This window comes from Echeneis naucrates, chromosome 7 (assembly GCF_900963305.1).
Source record: "Echeneis naucrates chromosome 7, fEcheNa1.1, whole genome shotgun sequence".
Lineage (NCBI taxonomy): Eukaryota > Metazoa > Chordata > Actinopteri > Carangiformes > Echeneidae > Echeneis > Echeneis naucrates.
This window is the reverse complement of record NC_042517.1, coordinates 11,219,933-11,239,480: the sequence shown is the minus strand read 5'-3', so window position 1 is coordinate 11,239,480 and position 19,548 is coordinate 11,219,933. Positions and strand designations below refer to the sequence as shown.

Genomic DNA, 19,548 nt, shown 5'->3' with positions numbered 1-19,548 from the left:
GCGTGACTGGCTCTGGACAGCAGCCCCCAATGTGAAACCATTCCTAATTGTTTAGTAAGTGAAAACAAAATGAGCGGGTCCATCTCACTGGAGCCCCTGACAGGGCTTTAACACAAACAGCCAGTCATTCATCAGTCCATTCATGTGTGCTAAGATTTACCTCTCTCATGTCCATGCATGCATTTTGTATTTTTATTATCAACCATGAAAATTAACCAACATATTAAGTAGTTTAAAAGGTGATATTTCAGAGAACAAAGATTCCTCTTAATCTCATATATTGTCAATAAAAACAGAAATTTGCTTGTTGAAATTGAATGTTCTGTGACTTTTTCACTAGGGTTTTATGGAGGTTAAGCGTATGATTAATGAAAATTAAGATATTTTCATACATGTTTAATCCTTCCTTTCTTTCAACTGGCAGAAGGTGAAAGGTTCTGTAAACATAGAGCAAGAGTATGTTTCTATCTGTCTTCCCTGTGTTTTCTCTTTTGCTTTCTAACACTTCCTTAAACTGATCTGGATTTATCTTCTCTCCCTTCCTTGTAGAGAGTTTTGAGGTGACCCTCACTGAAGAAGGTGATCTTGGGCTCTTTCTTCTGCCTTGTGCTTAGTTGTTACTATTAACCCACTAACGCAAAAACAGCATCCACACGTTTACACAGAAACTTCCGCCATGCTCTGTAATCTCCCCATTTGGTTTTCTCGACTTTATGTTTTTCTCACCCTGAATATTTTGGACTTTCAACAGCTGGATGAAAAGTGTGATTTGGGGCTGACTGTACTTAGAAATATCTGTGCATGAGACATCCATTGCAGTTTGCAGACCCTAACAGTTTTTCAGCTGTCACCAAGAAACAGAAAGCTGCTCAAGACAGGAGTTCTCAGTCACTTAGGTGCAATTTTGTCCAATATAATCCTTTCAGTTAAAGACTATGGAAGGAGAAAACCAAATTGAAGCTAATTTAATGAGGTGTAAAAGACACATCAGATGTTTTCATAACTTCTTAATTGGAAGTTGGAGAGAAAATGAACAATAATTGGAATTGGTTTTTAAAGAAGATGAAAACTAAACATCTCAAAGGAACCAGCCACCTTCGTGGGGCCTCATCAGATTTTTGAAAATAGCGACTCCTGTAAATCTTTTATTTATTTTTTATTACTCTTCAAATGAAAGCTGCTGAGATTGTTAACTAATGCAAACTCTCTCTGCTGCAAAGTTTCTGTTGTTGCATCTTTGCCTCAGTGGATCTCTTGAGTTAATTCTCCACCACTAATTTCCACCATTAGCATGGCTGCAGTTGTGATTTGATGTGGATGTCGAGCAAGTTGATATTTCTAACCCCAGTTCTCATCCAGTGTTTTTTGTTTCAGTACTTTTATTGTTCCAGTTTAGTTTTTCTATGATTTTATTATTTTATTTGGATTCATTTTGCTGTAGCTTTTGGTGAGAGGCAAAATTACACAGGAAGACTTCAATTATGGAAAAAATACTATATTTATATAATATGTATGTATGTATATACATACATATTATATCATAGGTGCTGTCTGAGATTCTTTTTCTTTCACAGACTTTTTGGGGTTTTGATGGCTGAATATGTGTTGGATCCAGACATGACAATGCTCTATTGCAAGAAGTAAAATTTTTTGCTTTCATTTCTTTTATTTATATTACTTTTTTCTCTTATAAGATAAGTGGTAATTTTTGTTTGTTACAGAGATAAATGATCTTCACTTCAAAGACTGTGCTCTATGTATCTACATTTTGATCTTTGTTTCTTGACTATGATTTACAATTTCTTAAGTACTCCTGTGAAATGCCTGTCCACATCTTTTCAGTTTCTGCCTGCATGACTGGATGCAATGTTTTCAAGTGGCTTGGAAAAGACACTCGTCTACTGATATTAAATGTCCCACACCCTCTCCCCCAACTCCCTGCTCCCTCTCCCTCGCCCCAAACTACTCACCCATATGACAGTGCTTTTGGGCTTCCTCCACAGACACCACCCACCCCAATCTACAACTCCCTGGCTCCCAAAAACTGTGGCTGATCTTTTTTGTTTTTCTTTCTTTTTTTGCGTGAATTTATAGTTTCTTTGCTTGTTCATTATTGTTCCTTTGAAGATGTCACATCTGTCCTCAGTTATTCTGAGCAACATCTCTATTGACTCTTGACCTGTTCAGGTGAGATTTGCGGCTTCAGGATCCATGGGCAGAATGTACCCTTCGAGGCAGTGGTCCTGGACAAGTCCACTGGCGAGGGGGTCATCCGCGCTAAGGACAAACTAGACTGTGAGCTGCAGAAAGAGCACACGTTCACCATCCAAGCTTATGACTGTGGGGAGGGTCCTGATGGCGCCAACATGAAGAAATCCCACAAGTGAGTCAACTTTTCATACAGCACATTCAGAAGATCCCTTTATTTTTTTTTCCATGGCCATAATGCTAGAAAAAAAGCAAAATTATTAGTTTATCACAAATTTATATATATGTGTGTATATATATATATATATATATATATATATCCCACAATAACAAAGTAAAAACTGAATTTTACAAGTGTTTTCTCACATTGACCTTGAAATGTTCAGACACTTGGCTTGACTGACTTGGCTTGGTTTGCAGGAATCCATCTACGGTAAATTAAGCAGATAGAAAATGGTTTGAAAGGGCACGTATCTTTCTGTACAAAGTCTAAGAGTTGACATTGCATATCGGAGCAGAAACCAAGTCATGAAGTGGAAGGAACTGCTTGCAGAGCTCAGAGACAGGGTTGTTGTGAAGCACTGGTCTCCAAAAGGCTGCAAAAATTGACTGTAGCACTGATGGTTCCCAAGAGCAAAGTGAATGCCGTAAATCTTAAATGAAAGAGGCTTGGAACAACCAGTCCTCTTTCGAGAAATGAGAGAAAGTTTAAGGACAGCCAATTTTAATTTCTTGGTTTACCTCACTTGAATTTTCATTTAATCTTTTTACAAAAGGATGTCCAAAAAGAGAACCACAAATGACAATTGAATAAATATTGATTGTTAACATAAATTTCTGTCCACAGCACTGAATTCAAGAGCTTACTATTAAATTTAATTGGCTGATTGTGGGAACTGTTGAGGGAATGATGTCTAGAGCGAGCCATGTAATTGTCCAAAGTCAGATGGTAATTATGGTAACAAGAATAAAAAAAACCCAGTTTTATATGTTATCTTTTACAGAATCTCTTTTGTGCCTTTTGCAATACAACATAAAAAAAACATTACAATTTAAGACATCAAACACTATTAATGCTTTATATGCAGTTCATATCTCATAGCTTTCACATAGTAACTATGTCCCATCTTTATTATTGGTCTATAATGATTTATGGCTTAAGGTCCAGAATTGGATTTTTCCATGAGTCACCAAAACTGCCCAATGCATAAGTTTCCTGTCAGTCTAAATGATTTAACTCTTCTTTTGTAATGAGTCAGTGTGTACATGAAATGGAATAATTTAACCAAACTCAAGGTATGAAAGCTACTGTACCCATTCCACAGCAATCAGGCTTATATTTTTCAACTCATTTCTTTCAACAAATCATCTTGGAGGGTGATAATAGAACATTTTGCATCATCATAAAAATTGTAAGTATGTGTAAGCGTCTTTTAAAATCCTCAGCCAGCAGTAACCTAACTTGAATTCGTTCTTATCAGGGCCACTGTTCACATCCAAGTGAACGACATCAACGAGTATTCGCCAGTGTTCAAGGAGAAATCCTACAAAGCCACCGTCATTGAGGGGAAGAAATATGACAGCATCCTGAAGGTGGAGGCGGTGGATGCAGACTGCTCCTTCCAGTTTAGCCAAATCTGCAACTACGAGATTGTTACCCCTGATGTGCCCTTCACCATCGACAAAGATGGTAAGCACTGCCACGTAGCCCTGTTGGAAAAAGCTGAACCACACGCCTAAGAGCCATGCTGCTTTTATTGACACACATCAGATTGTCTATTGATCTGTGTAAACAATGATGCCATGATTGCTATTTAAAATTGCCTCAAGCTTGTAGGCTTTGTGAGATGGAGACAGTCTCTTTTAAATATCACTTAGCTTGGATGGTTTCTTTGTGTGTGGTACAACAAAAGTAAAGATTCTGTGAAAAGACACCATAAACCCAACCTGAGCTGGTGAGATACAAGCTCTGTCAAAGACGACACTGAAACAGGTGATGATGTGAGAAAACCACTCAGTGTGAAGAAACTTAATGTTGGTTACAATTATCATTTGTGAAAGACAATTAGTCCTTGAGGTAGAAGGGGAAAAAAAATCTGATCTTAGTGAAGCAAATTCAAATTGTTCTCCAAATAACTTGAATATTAATCAGATTCTTGAAACACTTTAGCTTGGTAATGACATCAGTATAGTCACTGAAAAGAACAGAAGTCAAAATATTGTCAAAAGGCTCTAAAAATGTCAATCAGTATATTATGCTTATATTATAGCTTGACTGTAAATATCTCCATTTGGCTGTTTCGTGTAAATTGTAGTTTTTTGTTTTTTTGTTTTTTTTTTCAAAAAAGCATTTGTTTCCTGTGTTAGTTTTTTTTTTTTGTTTGCCATTGAAATTTCTTGCACAGATGAAGCTCTGAAATTAAACAAAGAATGAACGAACTGCTTTTTCTTCCTACTGTGCTTAGGCTTCATCAAGAACACAGAGAAACTGAGCTACGGCAAAGAGCGCATGTATAAGTTGACTGTGACTGCCTACGACTGTGGAAAGAACCGTGCCTCTGAGGACGTGCTGGTCAAGATCAGTGTCAAACCCACCTGCAAACCCAGCTGGCAAGGTATCAAACCTCACTTCTATGTGCCGTTGTTCCTCAGACAACACTCGCCATTTGTGTTTTTGTGTTGAACAAAAGAAATCCATTGATGCAGACTTCACTGTCCAAAAGGTTATTTAACTGCTTTAATCCTTTTCCTGCGTTTGAAAGAGCTGAAGTACTTCTGACTATGTAATTACAATCGACAGGCTGTGTATTGACTCTTCCTCTGCTGTCTGAATGACATCTTTTCATTCTCTCCCCTCTCTTCCTCTTTCAGGTTTCAACAAGAGGATTGAATATGAACCGGGCACGGGTAGCCTGGCCCTTTTCCCCAGCATGCATTTGGAGACCTGTGATGAGCCAATCACCTCCATCAGAGCCAGTATTGAACTGGAGACCAACCACATTGGCAAAGGGTGTGACCGTGACACTTATTCTGAGAAGTCGCTCCATAAGCTGTGCGGTAGGTATCTGTTCCAGTGGAAATAGATATATCAGCATCAACAAAAACATCATCAGAACTTTTTTGATTAATTCAAATGCCCAGTACAATTCTTAATATTTGTTTGTATTTCTGTTTTAGGAGCCAGGTCCGGCACTGTGGAGCTCCTTCCTGCACCCAGCAGCTCAGCCAACTGGACAGTCGGACTGCCCACTGATAATGGACATGACAGTGACCAGGTGTTTGAGTTTAATGGTACCCAGGCCATCAAGGTCCCTGATGGCATGGTGAGCACCAGCCTGAAGGAGCCTTTCACCATCTCTGTCTGGATGAGACATGGCCCTGGGGCCCATGAGAAGGAAACCATCCTCTGCAACTCTGACAAGACAGGTAAAGTTTGTTGAGTTGAATTTAGTTTAGAAGAAGTCAGCTGGAAAAATTTGCAAAAACTCAATGACTGAAAGTCTTGTAATACAAAAACTATTGCTATCTGAGATGTACTTACACATTAAACATTAAAAAATGGTTTTTACTTCAGTAAAAATTGTAAAAAGAGCTAAATAACACAAACAGTTGAGGGAAATGGTTTTATTTCAAATGTTATTATAAAACCTTTTTCTTAAACAGCAGAATTTTTCAGAAAAACTTGCCAAATTTGTCCCAGATCTCCAATCATTTATTTGAAATTTCAGGAAATGGTATTTGATGGATAGAATGGTATTATTAAAACATGTTTGAGTCTTTCTGGCATCCAGCTTGCTCAGTAGTCATTTCTCTACACACATGGTGCCAGAAAATACACCAGTGTATAAGAAAAACATTATAACCTCAGGCTATAATTACTCCTTACCCTCATCTGGCAGGCAACACATTTTAAACACACTTTTTTCAATCACCTCTGCTTGTTGAGCTTTCCAATTTCATCTCTCATTGACAATTTGTTCTGGTCACAATTTCGTTGGTCTTATTGACTGTAAAATTGCTGCCATGACCGGGGGGTGGGGGGCACAGATCATCAGCTACTGTCCGACTGCTTATATAAGAAGGATTACATCAGAATGGCTGTGTCCAGGACAGGAAGCTCCCATACCCATGATCTCAGCACCGCTCAGTACCTCTGTTCAACACAACATATGCTTCACAGAACCACAAGGTTGTCACTTCATTCATTTCTTCTACAATTTGGTCTTAATTCTTCATAATAAAAGTACATTTCATACACTAAAAATAAAGTATGGATAGTACCTGTGGAGCAACCATGAAAAATCCTATTCACTCTTAATCTTCTTGTTCATTATTCACTGAAATGCACATTATAACTCACCGGTAAATTTTTTTTAATTAGTCTGACCTGCCACTTAGATATCACATTTGAGAACAAATTTTTATATTTGTGAAGCATCAACATTTTTTTTATATATATATTTTTATATATATCTATATACATATATAAATAATTTTTCTAAATGAAAACCCTGTTTGTTAAATGAAATTAAATGAAAAAGAAAAAAGCTTTTGTACAGCCTTTCAAGTCTTATAAGGAATGAATTTCACAGTCTATTTTGATTACCTTGGCTGATGACATGATGTTCTAAGAACAGAGTATAATATCACATGACATTTTCTGTTGAAAATGTTTTTTATAGACTCGGCCAATTAAGTTGTCACACTTTGAGAAAAGCACAACTATTCCAATCTCTTCAAGAATTTCAGCAATTTCTATCTCAAAGATCGAATTTGCAGATAAATACTTCCCTTTTGAATGCTGGTTGCAATAAAGGAATTGGTTGTGAAACTGGTTTCAGTAGCATTTTTACTAAGAACAAGAAATGGCATAATTATCATAAACAGATGATAAATCCCAGCAGTGAAATAGTTCAGATGGATTATTTTTTTAAGCATTAAGAACATTGTTATGAGCTTTAGCTTAACTTACATTCAGTTTACTGACTTTTTCTCTGATCACTAGCAATTAGTAAAATGTAATACCATAAGACAGATTTAAGTATTTCCTTTCTGTCATTTTATTGTGAAGTAGTTGCATTTTTTGCCTATAATGACCTCAAACAATTCAGTGATGATGAGTGTTGTGTTTTCACTTCTGTTTTGGGGCACTTGATTATAAAATGTCCTCACGTATCCTGCAAACATGCTTGAAGTCCTGATTTCCTTTCTCATTTGCTCCCCTGCAGAGATGAACAGACACCATTATTCGCTCTACATCCACAACTGCAGGCTGATCCTTCTCCTCCGTCAGGATCCGTCAGAGGCCAAAAACTATAAACCCGCTGAGTTTCATTGGAAGCTGGACCAGGTCAGCAGCTTTTTCTGCCAATTACTGTGAAAGTTAACGCAATGATGGTCTCTGAAAACAAGATATTTGAGAATAGATCCAGTTACCACTTTCACACTTTTAATTCCCTCTGGGGTGTTTTCCTCAGGTGTGTGACAAAGAATGGCATCACTATGTGCTGAATGTAGAGTTCCCCACTGTGTCCCTGTTTGTGGATGGGACAACCTTTGAGCCCTTCCTGGTTACAGAGGATTACCCACTGCATCCCTCCAAGATTGAAACTCAGCTTACTATTGGTGCCTGCTGGCAAGGTACACACTTTTTTTGACAATCTAATTAAAATAAATGAGTGGCAATTCTTGTTTGACAGAAAATATTTATCTCTGTTTAAGTAAGAAGTGCAAATACATTTTGGGGAAAAAATAAAGAGATGAATTTGTTATACATACAAATGCTTTAACTACTGATATGCATCTGTATCATTTTAGTGTTTTGTAGTATTTTTAAGGATAAAAGATGCTGCATGATGATCTATTACACCTTTTGATTAGAGCTTTTTGTAAACTATAGTGTGCATGTTTGTTAATTATCCAACAGTTTTAACTCTCTTAAATTCTCACGCAATGCACCATGACCGTGTATGTAGCGCCTGAATCTCTCCTGCAGCTCCTCAATCTTCCTTCCTGTCTCTCCTGCTCTCTTGTTTCTGTCCTTTACAGACAACTCAGGACATGACAATGACAATGAGACAGTCTCTGAGTCCACCTCAGGTTGCTCAAGTCTTTCCCTTACTCAGATATGTCCATGTGTCCACAGTGTCCCACCATGCTAACTGCATCCTCATACCATTTTGGCTAGAATGAGTTGTGTACATTCTACATGCAGAAAGATTTTTTTTAATAGCATGAAACAGAATCAATGTAACGTGATGTTTATACCGCCTGATTATTTATTCATTTATGGAATTTTATTCATCCTCCATCTATTTAATCTTTCTTACTACAGCAGCCAGGCTGTTTTTCACCTCAGCTGGATACATAAGCAAAACAGAAACAGATGCATAATGAGCTCAAAGCTCTAACCTGGCTACAGCATTTTAGATGCACAAGCTCTTCTTTCAGATCACGACCTTCGGGTCAGAAGCAGTAGCTTCTTCATATCAGATAACACAGCTACAGCACCACACACAGTATGTGACCTTGATGTGAGATTGTTTCCGACGCTGCAGTGCTAGAGATTTATGCTCATTATGGTTTAGCTGGGAGTCATGAAGGGATTGTTTTCCCTCTGATTTGCTAGGGTTGATGCATTTTACAATACTGAAACAGTAATGAAATTGCAAGGTTCCAAATTTCAGATAATTGTTTGTTCCATTATAACCTGAGGTGACTAAAGGGGATTAATTTCATCAACATCTGAGATATCTCCTTTGAGTTTTCTTTTTTTCTGTTGATGCCGTTTTTTCCACAGTAAGGCAGTACCTTTACCCGCTAAAGCAGACCTTGCATGTGCCCATGGCTTGTATAAGTTAATTCATGATTCCTCTGTCCGGCTCTTGGGGCCTCAGGCCTTGTAAGGCCATACATACTAACTTGCATGACCTCCATTCACACCAGTTTTACACATTGAGAGGGCATGCTTCAACCACCACCCCAGAAAAGGTGAATTCTGTGAAATATATTGTTGAGTAACTTTTTTGACTCTTTTTTGACTCTGTTACTTCTTTCTTTTCTGCACCGCTATCCTGATATATCCAGGCGGAAATGCTCGAATGGCTCAGTTTTTCCGGGGTAACCTGGCAGGGCTGATGATTCGCTCTGGCAAACTGGAGAACAAGAAGGTGATCGACTGTTTGTACACCTGCAAAGAGGGTCTGGATGTGCAGCTTCCTGAGGAGGTAGCTTCAGCTGTCAAGGTAAAGAGGGAAAGGAACTGACTGTCAGCCTGACGGTTCAATTAAAAAATAATACATTATTTTCTCTTATTAGTCTTTTAGAGTGTCTTGAACCCAAACTTATTATCCACACTGGCCTGTGAGAAATAACATTGTGTCATTTCAGAATAATAATGACAACAGATGCTAATGTGTTTTTGAGCCTTGATAAATGACGGTTTTAAGCAATGTTGCCTCAAATGACAGCGCCATCATCCCATATTCTTCTCTCAGGTGGACTTCAACCCCAACCAGTCCTCTCTGACCGTGGAGGGTGACGACATTGATGCCTTTGATAAAGTCATGCAGCACATCTCATACTTGAACTCCCGCCAGTTTCCAACTCCTGGCATCAGGCACCTTCGCATCTCCACCACTGTCAAGTAAGTCTAAGAAACTGAAACTACTTCACTGTCTGTTATTATTTTCTCTGGTCGGGCTATGTTATGTCACCTCACCTGTCAGTCTAGTGGTAGGAGCGCCCATGAGACAGCTTCTTTTTGCATCATAAATATTCAGAGAGGGTCTGTCTTTTCCCTTCAAATCTGAGAATGTTTTTTTGGAGTAAAATAGAGGTGAAAGAGTTCGATCTGATCTCCATATCAAAGAGAGTAAACCTGAGACGGTCTCGAGGAATGCAGAGAGGGGAAAAATATTATTCTCTTTTTTTATTTTCTTAATGTCTCTGATGTATTCAACATGAATGTGAGTAGAAAAACATGAATACATGTACAGATGATATGTGAAAAGAATGTATTGTAAGAACCTCCTATTTTTACAGAGCTTGATCCAGTAAGTTCAGTTCCAGTTAGTGTTGTGTTTTAATATTTACAGTTGTTTGCATGTGTTCAAATTACTGCATGTTAATCAAACCGCACAATTGCATGAATGTAAAAAAAAAAACATGCTTAGAAATTCTACATGAGGGCAACTTTCCAGAAGATGGTGCTAGTAATAAAGTCTTATGTTTATTATCTCAGTCTCAGTTTTCTTTCCCCATCAGCCTCCCAAAACAGGACATTTTAATTTTTTATTTTACAGAAGCAGGGAATGTTCAAAATACCACTCTCATTAGCAAAAGGAAAAACAGTGTTTTCATAAAAAAAAAAAAAAATCTAAATCTTCCCCCCAGATGCTTCAATGAGGAGTCCTGTGTAACAGTCCCAGATGCTGAGGGTTATGTGATGGTGCTGCAGCCTGAAGAGCCCAAGATCAGCCTGAGCGGTATTGACCACTTCGCCCGCAGTGCTGCTGAATTTGAGAGCCAGGAGGGTGTGACGCTCTTCCCAGAGCTCCGAATTGTGAGCACTATCACCCGTGAAGTGGAGGCAGACGCTGAGTCTGAAGCTGCAGAGGGAGCTGATGATGACCCCACAGGTGAGAGAAATTCACACAGCTCTTGGTAATGTTAAAATACATTTTTTCCGATCGCTAACCCAGTGGCTTGTGTTTGACTTAATAACCTACCCATTCCCAGAGTTCCAGTCACTGGCTTTCCACTTTAGCATACTCACATTTGTAACCTTACTTTTGAGCCCAGTGAACATACAGTTGAGAGCTGTGTAGACAGAGAGTAGCTGCAGAGGATTAGATTATGTCTGGAGGAAGAAGGGATTGGCCAGACAGAGCAAGAGGGAGGAAGCTAGAAAAGAGATAAAGTGTTTACTACTTTATGGGGTGGGGTGGGGGTGTCAGTTGTCCAGCTGTGCCATCTGTTACCCTGTATGAGCTAAGAGGCGAGGAGACAATAAATGTGCACTCAGGTTGACACAGATACTGGGGGGGTACAATGTCCTGTGGTGAGCAGCAGGACATATGGGATGAAAGGGCTTACAGAGATCTGTTGCTATTACCTGCATTATCCTGACCCACATTACACAACCAGCAAACAAGAAATGTCACAGATGATTAGGATTTTGGATATTGAAAGTCAAAAGATGCAAGCTGAATGAAACCAACTGGTGATTTCGCAAGGAGACTATTTGAACCATGTCATCGCTTGCAAGTTTCCAGTGTCTGTTTATAAACACTAACAGCAAACTGGCACAATAACAGTGGACAATCAAAAATTTGTGTTGTGCCCAAAAACTCATCACTGTGAACATTTTTCTCCATTGTTTATTCAGTCCAAGAGACTGTGGTTTCAGAGGAGATCATGCACAATCTGGACACGTGCGAAGTGACTGTTGTGGGAGATGAGCTGGACGGGGAGCATGAGAGCCTGGAGGTGGACTTGCCCCAGCTGCAGCAGCGTGGCCTGGAGATGAGTTCCTCTAACCTGGGGCTTGTCATCAATGGTATAGAGCACAGGGCAGCTTTACATACATATAAGGGAAACGCTTTGTAAACTGTGTAAGGCTAAGACTACCAAAAAAAAAAAAAAGAATGAAATTGTTTATACAGTGGTTTAGGCATTTACATGGTCAAAAATAACATTTTGATCTCCGCTAATCTTTTAGTTGAATCAAAGTTTTTGTCTGTTATTGTAGAAGTCATTTTCTAAATTCTCTAAAAAGCCTACATTTGTATTGCACATTACTGTGCATGGAGACATTTTGCTGACACAAGCTCTTCTTTGTTCCAGGTGTGAACACTATGGCCAACTATGAGCAGGTCCTGCACCTCATCCGTTACAAGAACTGGCACACAGAAGCTCTGTTTGACAGAAAATTCAAGTTGGTCTGCTCTGAGCTTAACGGCCGCTACATCAGCAATGACTTCAAGGTTGAGGTATGACCAACTTTGTTATTTTCTTCACATTCAAGTGATTTCGAGTCATGCCATCGCATTCCTTAAGAATTAGTAGCATATCATTCCCTCACAGGACCCAGGCTCATCCCAAATAAAGGTCTGCTGACAAGAGACAGTTTACATGTGTTTCTGTTCTTATCCTGTATAGGTGAATGTAATCCACACGGCCAATCCTGTTGAGCATGCTAATAATGCCATGGTGCAGCCCAATTTCATCAACCCTGTCCATCATGCATCTGTGGATCTGTCTGGTCACAACCTGGTCAATGCTCACCAGGCCTCAGGTACTGCAGAATACTATCTTCCAATTCAATTCAGAGTCTCTGTATTTGTATTACTGTATTTTGCGGACCATAAGGCATAATATCAATGAACGGGTCTATTTTCATACATAAGGTGCACTAGGTAAAAAGGCACATGATCAAACATATATAAAGCGAAACAAAACAGTCAGGGAAGTCGAACTTTATTCAATTCATTCACAATAACTCAGAATATTGTTCAGTTGTGACAAATACAGAAAAATACAATCACATTTTAAATAATTTGTCTTCCACAAATCTATCAAATTCTTGATGTGGATTTTAAAATTGGATTTATGTTAAAAATATCACATTGGCTTGAAATCTAATTATAGCAAGGTAACACTGACTAAATGTTGGATGGTGGTTGATTGTCAGCACTACATAATTAGTTATCTAACGTTCGTCTGACGTTGCAGCCCATATCCAACCAAGGACCGACATTAACACAACGTCCCTGTGTCAGCTGGGAATGCTCCCACAATCCATCTAGAGGAGCGGCTTTGTTTCTTAACAAATTCGCACTAACACATTTTGACAGATTTTTGAGCGCAGTGTACCACGTAAAATTGGTTTGAGGCCAGTAAGCACAACAAGAATTCACACATAAGGCTCACTACTGTTTTTTGAGAACATTTAAGGATTTTAATTGCGCCTCATAGTGCAAAAAATACGGTATGTAAAACCAAGACTGTGAAATGTTGACAGTTGGTAATGCCCCACCAAACAAATGCTCATTTGATCCTATTTAAACTGACAGCATTGTACTTAAACTTCCCTCAACTGCACAATTTTATGGATCCTGCACTCATGTCTTGAAAAAAAAATTTCAAAGCTCCATTAACTTTTCAAAGGGTATTTTTTAGACAAGATTATATATACATCAAAAAAATAACCTGCAATATGCTCTTTAATTGTTAAAAATATTTGTCCTCTGATATAGCTGCATTACTGCAGAAGGATCACACTTTAATTAAAAGTAGGGCACATATTAAACACTGACTGTTTCACACAAGTTAAGGGACCACACTAGTGCTTCATGTGACAGCGGAAGGCTGGAATAAGAAAGGCCCTTCGCTGTGAAGTGGGGCAGAGTGGAGCAGGCTGGTAAGAAAAAAGCAGAGCTATTTCAAAGAAGACATACACCTAGAGTTGCTGATTTGGTTCCAGTTTACTGAGAAAGGAGGGGCACCATAAACTGAAACCACAGAAATACTTTCAGACAGTTGGGGAAGCCGGATCTCCCCACATAAAAGGTCGAACAGCGTTTTGTAAATGTGAATGAGCCACTGTTTGTAGCCTCTCATTTTATGTTGTGCGTTTGCTTCCTTGCAGTGGTTCCCAGTGCTGCCACCATTGTTATTGTGGTGTGTGTTAGCTTCCTGGTGTTCATGATCATCCTCGGTGTGTTCCGCATCCGAGCGGCACACCAGCGCACCATGAGAGACCAGGAAAACGGCAAGGAGAATGAAATGGACTGGGACGACTCGGCTCTCACCATCACCGTCAACCCTATGGAGGTAAAAACACACCCCCATTTCTTTGCAAGAAGGCAAAATGTGTGTCTTTTTGTGCGGCGAATCAGCAGCATAAAGATGACATTTTACTAATAGAATTTCACTGTATCCAATTGTGGGTGTTTTGCAGCAGCTTTTCACCTGCTAATGCTCTCTGGGTGATGTTGTGACTGTGCCCTAGTTTTATCTAAGCTCCTGTGATTGACGGTCCTGCGGGAATGTCCTGGCCTTAGAGAGACTTTGTTGTGGATATTTTTGGTGTTACACAGTGGAGTAAATTTAAATTAAAGAATTATATTTGGATTATAGTGTGCGATAAGTTACCCTCATGATGATCTTGAACAAAGATTTTGCAACCCAGCAAAGAAAATGGCATCAATTTTGTCTAAAAGTCCTAAGACTTGTGACCAGGATATAAACCTTTGCACAGTGGATTTATACCTGTTTTAAAATATTGTGTGCACTTAGTTAATTTCATTTTGAGCCACAGTGACCCAACACCCCCCCCCCGCCCCTTTTTTTTTTTTTTTTAATTAAAAAAACTGCTGAGTCACGCTATTGCAGGATTTATAAATCTGAATTTCTGGCATAGCAAAGATCACCACATTGTGCTGCGTACGTGTTTCATGTTTAAGAATGGCATAATACAAGATGCTTTATTAAAATGCAGTCCAACATTGAGCAAACAGTAAAGCTGTAATCGCAGTAGAGCTTTCCTCTGTGTAGTCTCATTATACCAAAACCAGTTTGGTGAGCGTGCTCTGTTCACTTCACTGACATGTTGTTACAAGATGTCCTATTACCCTGTGCCCAATCACCAGGGGGCAGCCATATACTTACACTCCCTGCTCTAAAAAGTATACTGTACATATTAACAGACACCACGCATCATTAATGTAAAACAAAACATTATATTTGGGATGGCAATGATGGAAGGTCTTTGTGTGTCTGGCTTTAATCTGTTCTTATTGTGAGCAGTTACTATCGAAACAGGACAACATGTCAGGCTGAAAGAATATCTGAAATTCAGGGGGCTTTCTGGACCTGTTTTGCAGGTCTATAACAGTTCTTAAACATTAAATGTTGATTTTCTTTTCATACAGTGTGAAAATGTGACACACATAAAAAGCATAAAAGGCCGTGGAAGGCATTCAGAGAATAACTGAAAAACTGAGATTATAAGATCAATGCATAGAGAAAAAGTGAGGACGCTGAAACCCCTCTGCACCCCCCGTATCTAACACAGACGTACGAGGACCAGCACAGCAGTGAGGAAGAGGAGGAGGAGGAGGAGGAAAGTGAGGACGGAGAGGAGGAAGATGATATCACGAGTGCTGAGTCAGAGAGCAGCGAAGATGAGGAGGGCGTGGAGCCGGAGGACCAGCAGGGGGCGAGCAGACAGCAGCAGCTGGAATGGGATGACTCCACCCTCACCTACTGAAACAACTACACAAACACACCAGAGTCCCACATTGCACCCAACACAACCTCTCTCTCTCACACACAGACACACACATCATCAACTCACTCAGATCCTCATAGTCACTGCTTCAACACCCCCCCCCCACAGCTTCATGTCAAAGGAACCATGATCTAAAAACACACAAGTACAAAAAAAAAAGGAAAAACAACAATTCCCTTCAGCATATATATGGTCAAGATTTTCCTGTTTTTACCTTAGTGGTGGTACTCAGTGTAGTTTAGTTATCACCGGATTGCTGATTTTTACTGTTCATTTTTTTATTTATTATATTTCAATTCCCAGGAAAACTTGGCCTGCATTTGTTTTGAACTGTGTAAGGAAGCCAACCTGCACTTTTTGTTTTCTCCCAGACGTAACGCACTCAAACGGAGAATCTTTTTTTTTCCCCTGATGTATATTCTCGCTTAATGTTTTTAGATTTTTTTGCCGCTAAGCTCACATATAGCTTTGACTTGATTTCTCTTGACTTGTAGTCCACAGTGAAACAAAATGATGCTTTTAACAAGTAGACTGCATTTCTTTTTTCTTTTAGTGCATGAGGGTATTTAACAAGTCCTATGTGTAGAGAAATAAATTGCTTTTTAAAGATTTTGTAAATATAAAGAAATCATGTAATTAGTCTATGTGTTAGTGAAGGCCTATTCAATCTAAAACGACACAGTAAGTAATGTAGAATATTTGTGTCAGAGGCTGTAGCATGTTGCAAAATTTCCGCAAAAGCTGTTCCATCATGCTTGTACAAAAATGTCTGCTTCGCAATGAGAAACCCAGGACTGTTCAGCAGAGGTTTCCATGACAAAGTGGTGTCTATTTTGTCTTTTTTTTTTTTTCTCTTCCTTTCTTTTACTTTCTCGTAGGCAGGACAGGTTGACGGTTTCAGCTTCATACATGCTTTGCTTTGCTTGCACAGGTGGCAATGCTCTACTCCAAGCCTCACATATATTTCATTCCCAGTAGATCTCACTGTTGTACAGATGGGATTTCCTTTTTGTTCAGAGTAATCATACTCTGAGAAATGCTAATGTACAAATCGACATTTCATTTTGTGTGGAGTGGTACAAACACCAGACCAGCAGGTTCTGTATTGCTGTTTATCTTGAATAATAGGTACTAACATTTCTGCCAGTGTATTTGGACAAGTAGAGATTTCCTCAGCAGCTTTTAAGAACAAAAAAAAAAAAAAAACATCAACAACAACAAAACAAACAAAACAAAAAAAAAAACAAAAAAAAACACAAAAAAAGAAAGTCTTTTGCCCAAATCCCAGTCCTGCTGTACTGACAGAAGTGGGGAGGAAAAAACCTTCAGACTACTGAAGGAGCAGTTTTATGAGGCAGCAGAAGTGCAGTCTGGTTGATAAGTGAGGTTGCTGGAACTGTTGTAGGGGAGAAAAATTAAAGTACTCTTCAGGATAATTCTGTTGGAAATGTGTGTATTAACCTGAAATAATGACAATAATAGTAATGCATATGTAAGATACGTTTTTAAAAGTGTTTCTTATTGCAAAATAAGCAGTCTTCATTGTAGTTTATGGAAGTACAGCTGAGGACATGACGGCATCTTTTACAATAGGAAAATTCTTTAAAAATGAATCGTCTTCTTGTTTCAATCTTTACTTTTTTATTTTTTCTTAGACCACTAGATTTGATTGTACATTGAACTGTACTGTAGATTTGTTTTAAAGCTATTTGTTTACATTTGGTAAACTTATTTTCCTTTGGTATTGGTATAACTGATTGGGAAAATGCGTCCAGCCTCGATCTCCCCTCAGATGTAGAAGTACCTATTAAGTGTTTGTCTCATGTCTCGGATACCAAAACAATGGGTCAGATGTCACAATTTCCCAAACCTGCATTAATGAAATCTGATCAGATTGGGGGCATTGCAGTGAGCAGAATGTGGCATTATCGAATCTAGAAATGTTGGCATAGCAACTCTCAAATTTTGCATGCAAATCCATTTTCAGAGGCCAAAAATCAGTTCAGAAATGCATAATAGGTTCACCTAGGAGGCTGTTTCCAGGCTACTTATGGGGATTTGTGTCGCACAGTTGCTTCACTTTTAAGTTTAATTAATTTATAATTTTTTTAGAGGTCTGTGGTGGAAAGGTAGTGAACAGTCTCCCCTCTATAATGACTCCGAAATGTGAAAAAGGGGCCAGGTCTGAGCTGACTGAGATGGGAGTGCCTTTTGCCTTTTTCGATCATAGTGAAATTAGCAGGTCTAACAAAAATCCATGCTCTTTTGTTTGTGGTTGTTTTTTTTTTTTTGGTTTTGGTTTTTTGTATTTGTTTAATGCTAGATTTTTACAGAGTTGAGGACTACACTTTTTCGTTCAGTTTGTCGTAATTATAGTCCACCATTAGATTTATTAAAAGTGACAAACATTTCACATAGATGTCATGTGTCCATGTTGATGTGTAGAAGAAGTAGATCCATATTGTATCTTCTATGGATATTGTTAAATCATATTGTACTAAGTCATACTGACAGACTCCACCTTTAAAAAGATGCACAGTACATAATGAAATAGCTTTTTGCCGGCATACATAGGCATACTGTTAACTGACCTATTTGTGTATAGTGGAGGGTAATTTTGAACAGTGTCCTATCGCCTGAATTGTCGAGAAAGGATTTTGAGGGCAGCATGAAATTCACAAGAGTTTAAGCCTGTTGACTCCAAAATTCTGTGTTTCATTATGTCAATCACTAAATGTCCACAGATCTACAGTTTAAAATACAATACCATGGGTCACTGATAATGTGTACACTGACTCCATCGTCTCTAGTTTTCTGGTTTCTCTGCTTTCTGGTCAGCCCCTGAGCTAAGTGTCAGTTGGTTGAATTGAATGTCACTGCCGAACAAACCGAAATGCAGCCATACTGTAGTAACACTAAGATGTCAGGGGAATTTACTTTGCATGAACCACAAGTTTGTGTACGTTCCATTTGGGGTTGTGAGACTGGAGTGACATAGGCGTGACGTGATACACTACTGATTCTCATAACTGTCTGTTTCACACGTCCACAACACTCCAGATATATATTTTTTTGTTTCTTTTCTTTTAAAAATTTGCTCAGAATGAAAGGTGGCGGTGTTTTTTGAACATTTGGAAGCTTCCTTTGTGCTTGTTGGAGCTGCTCTCACTTTTCTACCAATTGAAAGGCAAATTGTAGTGAAGTTGATGCTTGCTCGCAAACAAAATAAAGGATGATGAGATGGGGTATAACTTTGGTCTGTTCCTATTTTCCCTGATTCATTGCGCATACAGTACAAGAACCACTCCAGTGAAGGGGGTGTGAGTGGTACACACCCATGTAGTCCTGAAGTCTGGAGCATTACTGTCCTCTGGTGGCGAAAATAAAATAATCTGACGCCGAACACGAAGTGTTCAGAATTTCACAAATTTTACTCACATTCAAAGTAACATGGCTTCAAAGCAGAATATCAGTAGAGACTGATGCTGTAAACATTGCCATGTTGTGTTCTACATAAATTCAGCCAGCCAAACTTGATGAAATAGAATGCAACACAAGATGATCACTATTTTAAAACCAGTTGTCAAATGGAGCAGTGGTTCGAGATTCTTGATCACTCAAACACACAAAGGGTGGACAAAATAACAGATACCTGACAAACTACATAAAAAAACACCTAGAGGGAAGCGTAGTGCTCAAGAGTATATTCTGAATGTCTGTTTATTTCCCATTTCTGAATGGTTCTGACAATATTTTAGAGATGAAGGTGAAAAATCTATTTAACCTCCAGACAGTTCCTTGCTTTTCTTTTTTCACAGCTCAATCATGTTTAACTGGCGCTGTAGTTATCGTGCAGTGGGAGGACAATGTGAACACACTCAGTGATCTTGTTTCATTAAGTGTCCACAAGCTTCATACATCCAACTGAATGACTGATGAGATGGATGCTGAAACCATCACAATGTTCAACAGATGGCAACAGATCCATCAAGTGGATTTCATGTCACATTTCAGCCAGGCGGGCTAAAACTCCACTAATCATATTT

The 19,548-nt window shown here is 38.9% G+C and overlaps 1 protein-coding gene across 4 annotated transcripts in view; it reads left to right on the top strand.

Moving 5' to 3' along the window:
• Nucleotides 1–18,748, top strand: part of clstn1 (calsyntenin 1) — a 33,207-nt gene extending 14,459 nt beyond the window's left edge. The window contains exons 3-19 of one of the 4 annotated variants that reach the window (XM_029506992.1): nucleotides 550–579; nucleotides 2,188–2,383; nucleotides 3,690–3,898; nucleotides 4,674–4,823; nucleotides 5,080–5,265; nucleotides 5,386–5,634; nucleotides 7,437–7,558; nucleotides 7,686–7,848; nucleotides 8,257–8,307; nucleotides 9,295–9,452; nucleotides 9,705–9,853; nucleotides 10,603–10,847; nucleotides 11,597–11,767; nucleotides 12,055–12,200; nucleotides 12,370–12,505; nucleotides 13,859–14,043; nucleotides 15,287–18,748. In XM_029506992.1, coding sequence (XP_029362852.1) covers nucleotides 550–579; nucleotides 2,188–2,383; nucleotides 3,690–3,898; nucleotides 4,674–4,823; nucleotides 5,080–5,265; nucleotides 5,386–5,634; nucleotides 7,437–7,558; nucleotides 7,686–7,848; nucleotides 8,257–8,307; nucleotides 9,295–9,452; nucleotides 9,705–9,853; nucleotides 10,603–10,847; nucleotides 11,597–11,767; nucleotides 12,055–12,200; nucleotides 12,370–12,505; nucleotides 13,859–14,043; nucleotides 15,287–15,481 — 2,741 coding nt within the window. In that variant the 3' untranslated portion in view covers nucleotides 15,482–18,748. The remainder of the gene's footprint in view (nucleotides 1–549; nucleotides 580–2,187; nucleotides 2,384–3,689; nucleotides 3,899–4,673; nucleotides 4,824–5,079; nucleotides 5,266–5,385; nucleotides 5,635–7,436; nucleotides 7,559–7,685; nucleotides 7,849–8,256; nucleotides 8,308–9,294; nucleotides 9,453–9,704; nucleotides 9,854–10,602; nucleotides 10,848–11,596; nucleotides 11,768–12,054; nucleotides 12,201–12,369; nucleotides 12,506–13,858; nucleotides 14,044–15,286) is intronic. The other 3 variants (XM_029506994.1, XM_029506995.1, XM_029506996.1) reach the window with 3 other exon arrangements.
• The last annotated feature ends 800 nt before the right edge of the window (nucleotides 18,749–19,548 follow it).